Genomic DNA, 16405 nt, shown 5'->3' on the forward strand with positions numbered 1-16405 from the left:
ACATTCATTTTGTTCATATGTTGCCAACTGAGTTTTGAAATCAAATGAGGAATATGACCAAAAATAGTAGTTGCAAATTTGTTCATGCATATTCTGTAGAGAATCGTGATGCTAAAGTGGTTTTCTAAATATTGGTGGAACAAACCTGTCATTTTTCAAAAACAGGAATGAATGTAATAAATTCAAAATAACTTAAAATAATGTACTAGAAAATGTTTTGACCTAGTGATGTAACTGAATACCAAGTTAAACACTTGAGAAGCAAGATAACAGACCACAAGAATAAAAACAATACTACTCAGCAGTTTATTTGAATGACCTACATTCAACATTCACAGCTACTTTATTGCTCCCCCATATTAGAGTACAACTAATGTTACAAAAACAAACCAGTAGTGATTTCTACACTTCTCCAATGGTAACAGTAGGAATGTCTCAGTATCAGAAATGTTGGTAATGCTCAGTGATGGAAGAGTCGCAGGCTGGTGTGCACCAGAGTGATCCCCTGTTCATTGCAGGCATTAATCACAACCTCATCAGCAGCAGAGCCTGCAGGAGCTGCGATGTACTCAACACCGCTCTGCACACAGACAGAAAGAAGAGACATGAAAGGTGGTTAGCCTGCAAACTGGGCTGACTTTCACACATGCTAAAGAGCGTGTACATGCTTAGAGTGCAATTTACCCGTTTGGCTCGATCTATGTTGTCTCTGAAGGGAAAGAAGGCGTCAGAGCTGACAGCGACGGCCTGCAGGGAGCTGATCCAGTTCTTCTTTTCAGTAGCCGACAGCAACTCCGGTACCTCATCGTACATGGACTTCCAGACATCCAGGTCTGGGCCCTGCAAGCACAAAACGCACATACGACCTTGAGAAACAAACATCAATTCCCGTTTTGGTCACAGACCACAAATCTTTCAAACTAAACACTCTTCTGTTTTCTGCTGCTGGTCTCACAGTTTGGGTGAAGTTGTAGATGGGTTGAAACGATTAATTGGGATGAATTAATTATTTAAATAATCATCAACTAATTTAGTAATCGATTAATCATTAAAAGGTTTATGAAGACTCAAAAGGGTAATTCGCTGAAAGAACACACAGAGCAGTAATTAAGCCAAAACTGTACAAAACAAAAAACAAACAAAAAAAACATTTTGCATTAAAGATAAAAAAAAAAAACATCTTTGTAAATATGTACTACCCAGATATGTACTATGACAGTTTTAACATAACCTGGTTCAAAATGTGTAAAAAAAAAGAAAAAAAAACTTTTACCTTTTGCTATCCACTTATAAAATCGCTCAAATAGATCAGCCCTGCACTGAATTGACTTTAAGTCAAGCAGAAAGGGTGTTTAGCACGTTTATGTTAGACGTATTATTTTCACTGCATAATTTGCTACAAACAATGAAGCAAAAGGAATGCAATTATTGCAATGTAGGCAAAAAACCCCGTTCAATTCCATTTTTAAATACAGAAATAAATATATTTTTATTTGCATCTTTTAATGGATTTCTAATCTGCAGAATGCACCATTTTTTTTTATCAGATTAATTGTCAGAATAATCAATAGATTAATCATATACAACAATTATTAGTTGCAGCAAAATCCTGATTTTGTTATTGCATTCTGTTCTTTCTGCACAGCTACACACACTTCTGAACTGATGAAATGCAGGCAGAGCAGAGCTACCAGAAACACGGTGGTCATCTCCCCCTCACCTCGCCAATGGTGTTGCTGACAAACTGGTCGATGGCGTTGGCCATCTCGGCTCGCTTCACACCACTGCGAAACTTCATGCTCAGAACACGAGGGTGGTGTCTGAGCCACCAGTTGTCCGCCTTGTCACCCGCCAGCCGCATGCAGTGGATACGAGACTGCTGACCGGCACCGATGCCAATGACCTGGACACACCGCAGGCGAGTGGAAAATTAACACCGAGTCGGATCACTTCATTCAGAATGCAATAACATCCTTCCTGACTGGACTGACCTGTCCAGCTTTAGCGTAGCAGACCGAGTTGGACTGGGTGTACTTGACAGCGATGGTGGCCACAGTGAGGTCACGCAGGGCGTCCTCAGTCAGCTTGTGGTTAAGGTCAGAAAGCAGTTAGAGTTGATCGTTCAGGCCGTGCAGGTGAGCAGCGGTGCGTCGCAGAGACTCACCGAACCCTCGGAAACAACATTCCTGAAGAACTCCTTGTTGATCAGAGCGCCGTTCCTCTTCTGCTTGAGGTAGAGACCAAACAGCACCCTCACCTCGGTGCTGTCAGGCTCATATTCTGGATCCATCTGGAAGAAAGGAACAAGGTGAAAAAAGAAATCGATTTTATTAAACAGGAAAAAGCATTAAACTGAAGCAAACGCAGCACCGGGTTTTACTTCAGTGTTTTTGTGTAACTCCTTTGATTATGTAGGAAGGTTAAAAACATGTTTTCTCTATTAACAGACTTGAGGAAAGCAGAGTTAAACTGTCTCCTTTAGTGAAACTTGTGCCATGTTCACCTGAAGCACGCAGTAGTTGCCGTTTTTCTTTTTCGAAAGAATTTTGAGCGCCTCCTCCTCATAACCAGGAGCTATGATACCATCTGACACCTGAAAATCACCAGAGCGAAACAAACGGCGTTAAATTGAAAATAAGAATCAACTACTCGTATTCATTTCTTTTTTATTCACCTCTCTAGATATAATCTTGGCTGTAGGAACATCACAAACATCCGACAGAGCAATAAAATCCCCAAAAGAAGACATTCGGTCTGAGCCTGGAAGGATTTCATTAAAGTCAATGGCATAGAGATTCAAACACAAAATACTTTACATTTATAAACACTCAGCCTGTTTGACCTCTTGCTCTTGCGTACGCTGTGGCCAGAGGGGTGAGATCCTTCAACATGTCATGGACCATGCACACTTTGGCTTCCTCCTCACTCAGAGGAACTCCTACTGCAGCTCCTGCAGAGAGGAGGCGGAAAAACCATGCAGATAAAGCAGCACAGATCCCTCCTCCGACATATTGAGGAGCGGCAGTGTGTCATCGTCTCACCGGCAGGGCTGACGTGTTTGAAGGACGTGGCAGCAGCCACGCCGAGGGCGGCCTTCAGCTCTCTGACCAGCTGCCAGGCGTTCAGAGCGTCGCAGAGGTTGATGAAGCCCGGAGAGCCATTTGCCACTGAAGGACAGAAAATTCAAAATTGTTCATACCCCCAGGCAGATGTTTCAAAAAATATTTTCATCTGAACAAAAAGTTTGTTGCAGATAGGAAATGATGTTCACGTCGCTGAGAACATTGTTTTATAATGTGAAAAGGAGCATCAGTTTGCAAAAGATAATTTTCAATTATATTAAAGTTGGCAGGTCAAAAAGAGTTTCTACTTATTAACTGAAAAAAATACAGCAATCGAATCTTGGTGTTTTTTCTTTTCCTTTGAGCATCAAAACTACAAAGTTTGATATCCACATTAATAGTAATCACAGAGAAACTTGCATTGTGTTCAGGTTTTCACACTTTTAAATTTTAAATTAAAATATTCCAGTCAGCTGAGCCGTCTGTGAGGCGTCTGTACCCTTGAGCGGGAGCTCGGAGCTCAGCGTGAAGATCTGGGCCGGGGCTTGGTGGGGGTTCATGCCGTAACGGAGGGGCAGCTGGGACACTCCGCGACTGTACTGCCCACGGAAGTAGTCAGATATGGCCTCATCATACTGCGCTGTATGTGTGAAGGCCTGGAGAGGGAATCAAAGACACATGCATGAGCCCAGTTCACATTTAAGAATTTGACTAAAAACTCACTTCTTGCCACTAATCCACCTACAGTAACATTTGAGGAAAGTATTTGTGTCTGCAAGCTTCTCCAATCAGTTACGGTTAAAGTTCAGGTGCCTGAAATGCTAAAGCTGTGACCTGTGATAAAAGTTTACTCTGGACTTTGTTCTGCTCTGACCAACACACACAAAGGACGAAGAAAAAGAAACACACACAAAGGACGAAGAAAAAGAAAAAAAAGATCATATGACCCTCTATGGATTTTTTCCCCTGACCAATTCCAAGTCAAACGCACACACAAAAAAAAAATCCATACATTTAATTGCTTTCATGTCATCAGCCTTGGCTGCAAATTCCAGAAGTAATGAAACAAAACAATGATCAAATGATCTTCCAGTTTCAGAGTGTGCTCTTCGGCATCTAGACTCAAAATATATGAACTCAATTTTAAAATATGTAACTTTTGGATTTGTAGAAGATTTGTGTATAAGAATTGGAGTTTATTCAAGCAAATGCAACTCAAGTATAAGCGTTTGTGAAAACCTGCAAATTTATTCAATTGTTTGAAAAAAGTTAAAAGAACTTCAAGGGGGGAAAAAAATAGTTAATGTAGTGTTGAACTGGAGAACTCCTTCAGTGACAGACTGCTGCATCCTGGAGGTACAAATGAGCGTCACTGTAGATCCTCCTGCAGACTTTATAACCACCACTGTTCTCAAGAGGTTTTTACAACCTGGCTGTTGTTTGCACAGCTGGCATTTTTGATTTTCTTATAATTTGCTTTTCTTATCTCTAACTTAAATACAAAAATATACGTACTCATTTTGCAAATTTTTAAAATCCAATTATTCTATTATCTGTCTCTTATTTTGTAAATTTGTCCTGACTGGACAGTCACAGTTGTTACTGTCCATCCATCCATCCATCCATCCATCCATCCATCCATCCATCCATCCATCCATCCATCTTCTAACACCCTCGTCCCTAGTGGGGTCGGGAGGGGCGTTGGTGCCTCTCTCCAGCTAACGCTTCAGGTGAGAGGCGGGTTCACCCTGGACAGGTCGCCAGTCTGTCGCAGTCGTTACTGGTACAGCTGAAATTCCCCACTGCGAGGCTATAGCGTTTAATTCTATTTCTAAATCACTGAGAAAAGTTTTAAAATGAAGTTGTGAAGAGCAACACAGGCTCTGATTATAACATGATACAAAACTAAAAAAAAACACTTTTTAAGGAGCACGTCTGGTGACATGAGAGTCCCCACTCTCAGTTTTATTCCCCCCCCATTAGTAAAGACATGGAGAATGGTAAAAACAAATCACACAGTTTTCTGGTATTTCTAAGAGTCTATGAGCCCCATAAAACTCTGTTGTCACATAATTTAGTTCCTATTAAAATAAAAATTAATGAAAAAAAATAAACCAAGACCAATTTAGAAGAATCTCAGATTACAGAAGCAATTAAAAGTGATTTGTTTTAAATGAAAGACAAAAAAACCAACTTTCTAACAAATCTGGAAAAAAAATATTGTAGTGAAGGACAGAAAAACAAAGCATGACTTTTCATACGCGTGTCAAAACTTGAGTCAATTAGAAACTTCTGCATTTTAAACACGGCAAGGGAAAATACTGGGGGGAAAAAATGAAAATGCCTCACTTTTAGGGCCAAAGTCCTGCGGGTTTCCAGGGTCGTATCTTTGTCTCCTGAACTCTCCATCTCCTTGGCAACCAGCGAATAGTCAGCCGGATCGCACACAATGGTGACGCGAGCGTGGTTCTTAGCTGCTGCTCTCAGCAGAGTTACACCGCCTAAAGAGACACGAAAAGTTCAGACCTCTACATAACAACTGTTGGTGGTTTTATTAAAAACTTTAAATCTTACACAGACTGCATGAAGGCTCTCACTAGCTTGACTTACCAATGTCAATCTGCTCGACGGCACCCTCCACAGTCACATCTGGGCTTGAGATTGTCTTTACAAAAGGGTAGAGGTTGCAAACCACCACTCTTTAAAAAAAAACAACAAAGAAACGGAAAAACAAGTTTACTAATTTTCTCAGGAATATACTCAAGCTTCATCCATTCACAAATAACCAGAATTAACATTCAACTGGTTAAGTACGTACGGGTAGCATCATAACAATGGATCTCTGAAACGCTTCCTCGTTTTGTTTTATTGATCGTCAGTGAAAATGCAAGTATTGGGAACAAAGATGTTTCAATAATTTTAGTCATGTGGACCAGATTTCTGAAATCAATTAGATCACGGATCCAGTTCCTCTTTTTTTGCTTTCTATATAATAATAATAATCACTAGTAGTCAGTTCAAGAACCCTAAATATTCAGTGTGTATTGCTCTTATTTCACTGGCTTCTGCGACACTTTTCTCTAAAGCCTCATACAGTAAATTTCCCTAATTACCCTTTTTACAGAATCTACTGGTTTTGAAATAAATAATTATCTTCACTGCATTCGATTAAAACTCTTCACAGAACTTCACCCAAAAAAAAAAATTTCCCCCACAAAATCAGCTCCAGAGGCCCCCGCAGTGTGTCTGCGATTTAATCGTTTTCTGTTGGTCTCAGTTAAACAAGAGTCACAAGATGATCAGCAGTTGTCCAATTATCAAGATGCCAAATCCAGTGCGCGTGCTTGCTGATAACATGTGCACACACTGCCATTAAATCTGATGAGCTTGTGAAGTGCTTCAAAGCCACAGGTTGCAGAGGTTGTTTGATTCAAGTCAACCTCGCAACGGCTTCTCATCTGCTTTTAAAGAAGCAACCCCCCTCACTGTGGTGAAAGAACTGTAGAAGGTAAATATATATATATATATATATATATATATATATATATATATATAAATAAATAAAATAAAAAACTGAATGTGTGTTTAAATATTGGAAATGTTCCCTCCTCACCTGACCAGGCTGTATCCCAGTTTCTCCATGTCTGCAGAGTCAGGGGCGCTTTTCCTGGCCAGGATGCCTCCGTGGACAGCAGGGTGCAGGGTCTTCACTCTGCCTCCCAGCATCTCCGGATGTCCGGTCAGCTCAGACACATCCCTGACACACAGCAGAGACAGGTTTTTTTTTTTTTTTTTTTTAAAGAAACGCCCTCTGCACAGGGTTTGAATGCAACCAAGGAGTCCAGCTAAACTCCCAACCTGACAGCCAGTCCGGCATCGCGCAGGGCTTTGGCTGTGCCTCCTGAGCCCACGAGAGACAGGCCCACGTTAACCAGGCGTTTGGCGAAATCCACCAGCCCAGTTTTATCTGACACACTCAGAAGAGCTGCAATGACAGAGACAGAGACTCGTTCAAAGTAAGTGTTTCAGCGTAGTAAAAGCTCTGCACGCTGGCTAATGCTAGCTGCGCAGCTAGCTCTGCGCATGTGGCAGAGAAACTCTTCATCAGGGGACAAAAAGCCTGAATGGAAGTTGGGAGAGAAAAAAAACACGTCTTACCGAGCTCCGTGGAGGCCATGTTCACTGCTGCAGCGTCAGGAAAAGCTCTGTCTGGATACCAGCTGGCTCTTTCTGCGCAGGCTGTTTCACTTTCAGTCAGCGCTGAAGAGCAAAACCAGCAAGAGACGAGAAGTTTTCAAGCTTTTCACCGATTCATCGAGCGCTTCCAAACTCCAGGGAACCGCCCCTCTGAGGCCAGTCCCACATACCAAACGCACCCCAAACGAACCAACTGCGCAGAAAATGTGCGTTTTTTTGTTGTTTTTTACGCAAAGGGCTACGGAGCCCGTCTGGAGACATGGGAGAAAAAACAGAAATCCTGGCCAGAACTTCATAATTCGTGCTCACGACTCCCATGTCACTAGACGCGCTCCTTAAAAAGTGATTTCTTTTTTTTAGTTTTGTATCATGTTATAATCAAAGCCTGTGTTGCTTTGATTCTTCCATGCATATTTGATAAATCCTTTAATCATTGAATTCAAGTCTTTATGCAAAAATTCAGTTTTTTGAATATGAAGTGTAAATTCTTCTATATGAGCCTCATACTCTTGTCTCTCTGATATTTTGCACCTAAGTCAATAAATTATGTTTTTGTTGTTTTACATTAAAAAAAAAAACCCTGCATCTGCTCGGAGTCAACAAAAATAACAAAACAGACCAGACATGAATAAAAAAAACACATAAGACATGAACATTTCAAGGACCAATAAATAAATAAATATATGTGACAATAAAAAAAAAATATTACAACAACGTTGCAGAGGTATGGAAATAGCAAAAGTTAAAATTACCACATTTAAAAAACATAACTGAATAGCTTTTGAGTGTTTTGAGAGTGTCTTCTTTTATTTTTCCACCAGAGGGCAGACATAACTCATGTACGCAAACTGAACGAATGGACGTATCTGACCAGCAGTTTATCAGACGCATAATATAGTAAATACATAATATAATAAATAAATGCAATTATTTTTGTTTCAAGTCTCTTTACATAATTGAAACTTCAAAGAAAAACAATGGACTTTACTTGACGAGTCATGCTGCCCTGAATCAGTGACGTAAAGAACAAGGAGTCTCAGCTTTACTTTTCTCTATTTGTTGATCCAGTTTAAGTGTTTCTGCAGATAATCGGGCGCTGAAGGTTACGCTGACGTGGAGATTGGCACCATTCTCATTATAATTGGCGCGACACCTGTAACGCATATTTCCTGCAACAATAAATGACGCTCCATGAATATATTCTCCCCGCTGACGCCTCTTCAATAAACTTTACTGGTAAAAAAAAAAAAAAAAAATGCTGCATTTTCATGCTTTAGAACAGCGTTTTAAGTCGGACAGATGTGGATTTATTGGGCCCCGCAGTACTTGTCCATTAGTTAAGTGACAGGACAGGGCCTTGAGAAAGTAGCAGCAATACGTGTGATTACGCTAAAAGATCGCGCAATCTGTTCATATTTACGTAATGAGTCCGACGTTTTGCTGATTGATTAAACCGCGGGGTGTAAATATTTTAAGGGGCCCCTGATTTATAATCCAACAAAGCAAAAAGACGCCAATTTATTTGTGTAACCATGAAAATGGGGGTTTCTGGTAACCACTCTGACATCTCAGCGGGGACGTGAGTGATTCAATAGACCATGAAACGTTTTTATGGTAAAACACAGGCTCACTATGCGTTATTGGTTCAAAAACGAAAGAAGTGATGGAGCCGTCAGCACTTCTGTCTGAGGGCCGTTGAGAAAACTGACAGCATTATCAGCACTAAGTGTAATTTATGCGCAGGGATTTTTTTTAGTTAACATGACGCCTGGATTTGGATGAAATTACAGGATGAATAGGATCAATGGCCTCCATATATTGCTCTCCTGCCTTATCAATTAGCTGTGATTTTTGTTCTGTGTCAAAGGGGCCTTTTGTCAAACAGATGACAAGTCACACAGCTAAATTAGGTCCTATTGATTTGCATGATTTTTCATCAGCCTAATTTAAAACACACACACACGCACACACACACACACACACGCACACACACACTCACTCACACACAGTGGTTGATTCATTCCAGTCTGCAAAGGAAGGTATTCTTTGTAATTTGAGTTAAAGGAGAGAAAAAAAAAGATTCTCAGAAATCCTCTGGTTGGAGCTGGGACATTTGACTGAGCAAACTATTCAACAATCAGTCAGATGGATTTTTGAAACAATTTGTTTTGAATACAAAGTTTATCTTAATCATCAATTTGACTTGAAAATCATGTTCGCTTCTTCATTCGGTTTGATAGTTTTGTTTTCTGTAAATCATTTTTCAACCAGAAGTTGTACCTTTATGAAAGTCACAGAACCAAACACTAAAGCTCACATTTTTGAATCAGCTGGATGTGGACAAAATGTTCAGTGTTCTTCCTCTCACACTACGATATTTACTCTTATTTACATTAATTTACTCTAATTTACACCATTAGAGTAAATTCATGACGTTAACAAATATTGATGTTTATTAATTTTGATGTTATCAGATTCAGTTTTTCTTTGGTCAAAGAATGGCAGCGGCCCCCCTTTGCTCTCACTGTATAGCCATCTTGAATTAATATATCTTTAGCTGATTTGTAGGTATAGTGTACATACATATGCTTTGCACACTCAATTGTCCTTTTAGGGACATGCTATGAACATTTTAAATTAATGGTAGAATTCATTTAACTCAGCTGAATAACAAATACTTCATTTATTACAGAGGGAAATTCAACTATTTGATTTCATAATAACTGTTTCTATGTAGTTCAATTCAGACACATGAATGATGCACACCGGAACCAGCTGCAACCATGCAGGAATGAAAGTGACAGCTGAACTTATTTCTGGTTAATCAGATTTACAGTAATTTGTTTAAGGTGCAAACACAGGGAAACTGCATAATGTGATTGGACAAAACAGTGGCAAAACAAAGCATTAGTTTATATTATGCTCCTTTTTGCTTTTTAACATTTCCATCATAAATCTGGACATTTCTAACAGGTGGATGTTCACTGTGAGAGCCATGTTGCATATGTGAATTTGTCTGCATGCTGTATGGTTGCTCTTGATTTCCTTCAGCCTTTTCCCACTCCATAAAACACGCCTGATAGTTTAATCCTTTATTCTCCATTCACAACTGTGATTGATTCCGGGCTGCCAATGAGACTGAAAAAACAGGACAAGGAAACAAACCACAATTCCAGTTTTTAAAGAAACTTATTCTGTGCTAAAAAGAGCCAAGATCTTCTGTGAAATCATGTGATCTCACACGTGGTTGTGGTCTAACATGGGGTGAAAACACACCTCATCAGCTGTACACCAATCTGCTCCTTAATCACACTGGTGCCCAATAAAAGTCTGAGCCAGTTCAGCTCACTAAATGTGCTGCTGCTGTTAAAAAATGGCCTTGTGTGACCGCTCACCATCAGGCTTTTGATGGCTTTACTTCCCTTCATTAGCTTAATTATTTGGCTATCAGTAAACACCACCAAGTAATTAATATCTGGGAGCCTCGGTGGTAAATTGCAGCTGACGTGAAAATTTTGATGTGCGTTACACAACTGCAGAAAGCAACCAGCAGGAGTGTAAACAGGCACAGTCTGCACAGAAACAAACATGGTATTTCTATTACTGACAACTACAGAATTTCGCCAGGTGAGTTTTATCCACACAAATTAATTCATTTTATATATTGTGAACTGGGAAATGTAAGGTTTGAATTCAGTTTGGCTTTAATGAAAAGCTTACCAGATGCTTACTTTATTTCAAGACTTTCCAAATTGTTCCACCCTACTTGTAGGTTAAACATAAAATGATTTGGGATGTGTTTGGCTAAAAAGTGCATACCAGTGGGTATTGTATTATTCTTTACTATTTTGTTGTTGCAAACAATCAGGTTTTTTTTAAAAAAAATTTGTTTACCAATGAAAAATGAACGAGAGTGTGAAAACTGTTGAATAATTTCCAGTCTTGTGTTGCGTTCGCTTTTTTATTTCACAGTTGTACCACAGACAAGTTTGACATAAATACGACTCTAATTAATCTTTGCAATCATTCAAATAAATTAAACTCATTCGCTTGCATGTCAGTGACAGGAACGGATTCATCAACGTTAGAAATGACAGACAAACGGTGATATTTACATTAAAACAATGCAACACGTGATGAGTACCATGCAACCTGTTTAGTCTTCGTGACTCTTGAACGGAGCACAAGCTGTTTGTCCTCAGACTGTCTTTACATCCTTCATTTACAGAAAGTGTGTGTGCAGGGTTGAGCGCCAGCTGTCAGCAGGTGGAACAAACAGGATGTTGACAAATAATAAGTGACAGATCTGCAGGATGATAAATCTCATTTTTTTACATGCTACAAGGTTTACAGTACATAAAGTGATTTTATTCAGATACTAATTTGTCCAGAATGTGCTGTGTTAATTATTAGTGGGGTTTTTTTCTTAAAAAAACAAACAAACAAACAAAAAACTTTTTTGATGGAAATGAAAACAGACACATTTTCAGATTTGGAAGCTGTCTTTTAGAGTAAACACAAACAGCTGCTTTTTGAGCAGTTTTCCTGGTAAAATCTCTGTAACATTCAGGGTCTTCCTGGGGTCTCCTCACAGTCCTGCCCCAATCTTCCGGTCTCCTCCTCCTCCTCCTCCTCCTCCTCCTCCTACCTGAACCCCCTCCAGCTCATCATCAGAGAACGGGCTGAGGGGATCGTACCCGAGCTTGTTGCTGTGCTGCAAGAAGTCTGTGGACCGTGATATTTCAACTTTGTTGCTCACAGTGATGCGATACCCATGCTGGCTTCCGTCCTCCTCCTCCTCGTCCTCTTCTTCTTCCTCTTCGTCTACCTCATCGTCTTCCTCACCGTCCTCTCTGTCCTCCAACCCATAATCTGCCCGTCTGTGGTCCACATTTAAACCCCGTCTGGCCTCGTCTGTTTTGGCGCTGGCTATTTTTCCTCCACTTCTGAGCTGCTCCCCCTCCGCCTTGCTGGAGGCGGATGCCTGCTCCTTGGCTTTCCTGCTGCGCTTCCACTTCATCCTCCGGTTCTGAAACCAAATCTTGACCTGCCGGGGGAAATGGAACGTGGTAGATATATTTTTAATACATCTGAAAAATAAGATCTGTATGACAACAGTTGCTCTTCAAACAATTGAATTTGTAAAGAAATTGCTGGGAGCTAAATTTGATAAGATAAGATAAGATAAGATAAGATAAGATAAGATAAGATAAGATAAGATAAGATTTATTTGTCATTGTCATCAACAGATTACAATGAGATTGAGATTTGCTCGACTCGAGTTAAGATGCAGGTTATGTGTATATATGTAATATACAAAGATAAAGAAATGAATACAAAATGAGAAATAAACTTAGACATCAGAAGATGGTTGCAGCACCTGGAGGTGTCGCAACAGAATTTACATTTTTAACAAAGTGGTGTCAAGAGCAGAAGTTATCTGATGTAATTTCATTCTTTCTTTCTTTCTTTTTTTTTTTTCAGTTGGCGCAAATTGCCTTTGGAGAAAAGTCCCGTCTTTCATTTAACCCTGCCACTGGTAAAATGTAACACAAAATGCATGTTAAGCTTACGCAAAGAAATGAAGCAGAATAGTTCTAGAGTTGGAGATCATTGACATCACTGACTAGATTTATGAACAATCTAGTCCTTGTTAAAATCGTGTATAAAGTTTCATGTTTGTGTGAAGTACTGGTCGTTTTCAAGTCCATGCAATATTTTAATCAAAGCTTTTATGGTAAAAACAATATATAGATTTTGTTTTTAAAGCTGTAAATTCATTTGGTTTTACAGTTACTCTGTTCAAAGGTCCGCGTGGCTGTGACAGGCCAAAACAAGCCGTTAGAAATTGCAGGAAAGTCCTGATATTTAGCCACAAAAATCCATGTGTCAACGTTAAAGGCAATAGCATGCAGCAGTCTGGAACGAGAACCTTTTAACGTGTTTGCGTTTGAAGACTTTCACCCCGAGACACGAGGAGCTCAGAAGCCAAGCCTCCTGATCGATGATGCCGTCTTACCTGCGTCTCGGTCAGCATCAGGGACGTGGCCACCTCAAAGCGCTTGGGTCTGGACAAGTACTTGTTTAGTTTGAACTGGTTTTCCAGCTCCAGGAGCTGCTGACTGGTGAAGGCCGTACGAGGCCTGCGACATTTCCCCAACAGGCCGGACTGAGGGCCTGCTGGAAGAGGAAGAGCATCAGTTGTCAATCATATATTTCAACTTGCTACCAATTTCTTGCTATTTGTCCCGAGAGCAGCAAACAACTTTGGTATAAGACGTATTTGAAGTTGGTTGCAAAGCAAATTTAGGTTCATTTACATGTTTTTTTCCATATCAAAATATTTGGGACAAACACAGACACCTCTCTTAATTATAAGACACCAAGGACATTGGAAGTTCACTGTGATGCTGTGGGTGGGAACAGGGACACATATGCCAGCACTCTGTGGCCATCATTAACTATAATAGCTTCACTGCAGTTTATTGTTGACGGGGGGACGCAGCAGGCGCGGGCCATAAAAACGCAGGCATGCCATTAACTTAATGAAAATCCAATGAAGGCTTTTGGGGTTTTATTGATGAACTACAGTGCGTTTTAGGTGTTTGTTTATAGTTACTTCGTCACACAAAGACAATTTTCATCTTGTTGGCGTTTATAGAGAAATAAATGAGACAAAATTAAAAATATGACACAAGGATAAGCAATAAAAAAAAAATGGAGGCGCACTGTACTGCGAGAGACTTGAGGCTTGCAGAGATGGAGCACTACAACTTCAAACTCTGGAGGAAGTGCTATACAAATATTATTCTTTAAAAATAGATTTAAAAAAAGTAAAAGATTTTTTTTTTTAATGATGAAGAAACAGTAAGAAAAATAAAAGGTTAAAAATAACATTTATTGATTCAGAAGAAAAGGTTATTTTATTTCAAGTGTAGATTGTGCAGCTTTGAAAAGATGGAAAGAAAGAAAAAAAAGAAACCAAACGAAAAAACATCCCAACTATCAAAATGCTTTGCAAATAATAATAATAATAATAATAATAATAATAATAATAATAATAATAATAATAATAATAATAATAATAATAATAATAATAATAATAATAATCTATCCCTATGTCTCAGAAACATTATAAGCGATATACCCTATTTTGTTTTTCTTGGAACTTTTTTGTTTGTTTTCTTTTCTCCCATATTTTAAAATTCACGCTTTGGGTGGAACTAATCTCATTTGCTCATACTTACAGGTGTAATCCGGCATCCGCGGCATCATGATCCCGGCTCGGATCCAGTGTTCCAGGGGCAGTGGTCCGGCCATGGCAGCCGCCTTCAGGTGCTCCGGGTAGCCCTGTGTCAGCTGCGTGAAGCCGGTGTATGCGAAAGCTGGGTGCTGCCCTCCCAGAGCGCTCAGTGGATACATCGGTGCCGGGTACATACCGGGAATGGCGCCCGGCGTCAGAGAAGCCAGGCCTGGGTGCGGGAAACTTAGGACGCTCGGTTTGGGGATTATTCCCGTCTGAAGGTGAGCGCCCCGCGGGGATGGGGTGTCGGCGCGGTGGCAGGAGACGGGGCTGCCCCCGGGGCTGTCGCTGCTCAGGCCCGGGGAAACGTTTCGACCGCCACGGTTAGTCTCATCGGCGAGGAGGGCGTCGATTCTGAAGTTTTGGGACTTTTCCATATCGTCCTAAAGGAGTGATGAAACTTTGAAGCCTTTTTTGACGAAAACAAGCTGAGGAGGTGCGCACCTGTGCCGTGCGTCAGCACGCAGACAGTGAAGCCTCTTCAGTGAGACGTTTTCATAAAATTAGTCTGAGAGCGAGCAGGGGGGGGGAACAACATTCATTAACGAGTTATCACAATTTCAAGGCGGTTTTATGGCGCTTGCATCCAGTCATCCTTTCTTCTTAAGCGCACCTCATACATATCGCTCTGCACCATTAAAACTACAAAGGTATGCGGCTCTCCGCCAGCCGCTCCTCTCCACCTCAAGGGGCCGGAGTGAGCCGGGATTGGCTGGAAGCGGAGCTGCTCCGACGGGCCTCTAATCAGCTAATTACTCGCTCGTTTCTCCCCCCCCAGAAAGCATTCAGAGTGAGGTAATGTTCAACCCTTGTCCCGCCTGCAAACACCTTCAACTGTATTGAAGCGCGGGGGTTACATTAGAAGATTGGGCACTTATATGTTCAGCAGGACTCTCCCGAGGTTGGAGCAACTCGGCACAAAGAAAAGATGCTGCGGAAATCCTCCTCAGCATCAGGAGGATGCAGTCAAACAGCCTTCGAGCTGCTCAGAAAAACAATCTGTCCATCATTTGGGTTTTTAATGCGAACTCCTCCGTCTCGTCTCATGCTAAGGGCATACCATTTCCATTAAAGTTTACGATCAGGAATTGCACACAAATCGTATAAAACCGTAATGACTTGGCAGAGGGGGCCTTAAGTTAATTGGCCTCCCGCTTAATGTGGACTAATGCCATTTTAAGACTGAAAAAGTCAAAGGGCGTCAGCTAAAGATGAGTCTCATTCAGTGGTTGCTGGGGGAAATGACAGGAGGTGATGGGTGCCTTAAATCTCTTCAGAAATGTTTCTTCATGGCGCATCACTGACAAATTCTCATCAAACATCACTGACTGAAGCTCCTTCACTTGTGTCGCAAATGTCTGCAGCCTGCTTCAACAAATGTTCTCATCTCTAATTTATTTTGCACATTTAATCAATTTTGCATGACTTAAACATATGTTCGAAAAAAAAATATGACAGAATTGCTTCATTGTGTGCCGTGCAAGGACAGCTGACCTTAAGCATAGATTGGCAATGACTGAGTTACACATGCAGTCTTTCATAACATGTAAGGGGCCTTTCTGGGTGAATCATGCAGGCATCTGCTCTGCATACTTGTGTAAAATAAAAGATGAAAAGCTGTGTTCTAAACCACAAATCATTTTCACAATCTGAACATGTTTGGATCAGTTTGACATGTTTGTTGTTAAATGTAATCATTTTTGCTCCTCCATGTCCTGCTCCACCTGCACTGTTCCTATCAGCTCCCTATGACCAAAACAGATATTCCATTTAGAGTCTTTAATACTGGTTCGTAAATATGATGGTAGGAAAGAAATTTATTTTTTTTCCTCTTTCAGTTTGT

General features: G+C 40.5%; 2 protein-coding genes across 4 annotated transcripts; both read right to left on the bottom strand.

The window, feature by feature from the left end:
- Positions 1-283: 283 nt before the first annotated feature.
- atic (5-aminoimidazole-4-carboxamide ribonucleotide formyltransferase/IMP cyclohydrolase) lies at positions 284-7425 on the bottom strand. The gene is made up of 15 exons (XM_005799723.3): positions 7221-7425; positions 6921-7047; positions 6676-6819; positions 5673-5761; positions 5412-5563; positions 3562-3718; positions 3042-3167; positions 2843-2950; positions 2675-2760; positions 2504-2593; positions 2165-2290; positions 1992-2084; positions 1721-1903; positions 685-840; positions 284-580 (listed from the first exon to the last, which is right to left on the bottom strand). The coding sequence occupies exons 1-15, from the start codon at positions 7237-7239 to the stop codon at positions 461-463; spliced, it is 1776 nt and encodes a 591-aa protein (XP_005799780.1). The 5' UTR covers positions 7240-7425; the 3' UTR covers positions 284-460.
- A 3781-nt stretch (positions 7426-11206) lies between these two features.
- On the bottom strand, positions 11207-15171 carry LOC102237682 (motor neuron and pancreas homeobox protein 1-like). Of its 3 annotated transcripts, XM_023332050.1 has the most exons (4): positions 14484-15171; position 14041; positions 13279-13439; positions 11207-12306 (listed from the first exon to the last, which is right to left on the bottom strand). In XM_023332050.1, exons 1-4 carry the CDS (start codon positions 14937-14939, stop codon positions 11848-11850), a joined length of 1077 nt encoding a protein of 358 aa, XP_023187818.1. In that variant the 5' UTR covers positions 14940-15171; the 3' UTR covers positions 11207-11847. The 3 variants fall into 3 exon arrangements, with proteins under 3 accessions (XP_023187818.1, XP_023187817.1, XP_014324513.1); XM_023332049.1 differs by lacking the exon at position 14041 and having other exon boundaries at positions 13279-13436; positions 14507-15171; XM_014469027.2 differs by lacking the exon at position 14041 and having other exon boundaries at positions 14507-15171.
- Between the last annotated feature and the right edge of the window lie 1234 nt (positions 15172-16405).

This window comes from Xiphophorus maculatus, chromosome 4 (genome assembly GCF_002775205.1).
Source record: "Xiphophorus maculatus strain JP 163 A chromosome 4, X_maculatus-5.0-male, whole genome shotgun sequence".
NCBI lineage: Eukaryota > Metazoa > Chordata > Actinopteri > Cyprinodontiformes > Poeciliidae > Xiphophorus > Xiphophorus maculatus.

Excerpts from the sequence above, each read along its gene's own strand:
- LOC102237682 (XM_023332050.1), bottom strand. The coding sequence starts at position 14,939 with ATGGAAAAGTCCCAAAACTTCAGAATCGACGCCCTCCTCGCCGATGAG. Across the intron at positions 12,307-13,278 it reads TGATGCTGACCGAGACGCAG|GTCAAGATTTGGTTTCAGAA; the intron begins GTAAGACGGCAT and ends TTCCCCCGGCAG.
- atic (XM_005799723.3), bottom strand. Across the intron at positions 5,564-5,672 it reads CGTCGAGCAGATTGACATTG|GCGGTGTAACTCTGCTGAGA; the intron begins GTAAGTCAAGCT and ends GTGTCTCTTTAG. Across the intron at positions 2,291-2,503 it reads GCAACTACTGCGTGCTTCAG|ATGGATCCAGAATATGAGCC; the intron begins GTGAACATGGCA and ends CCTTTCTTCCAG.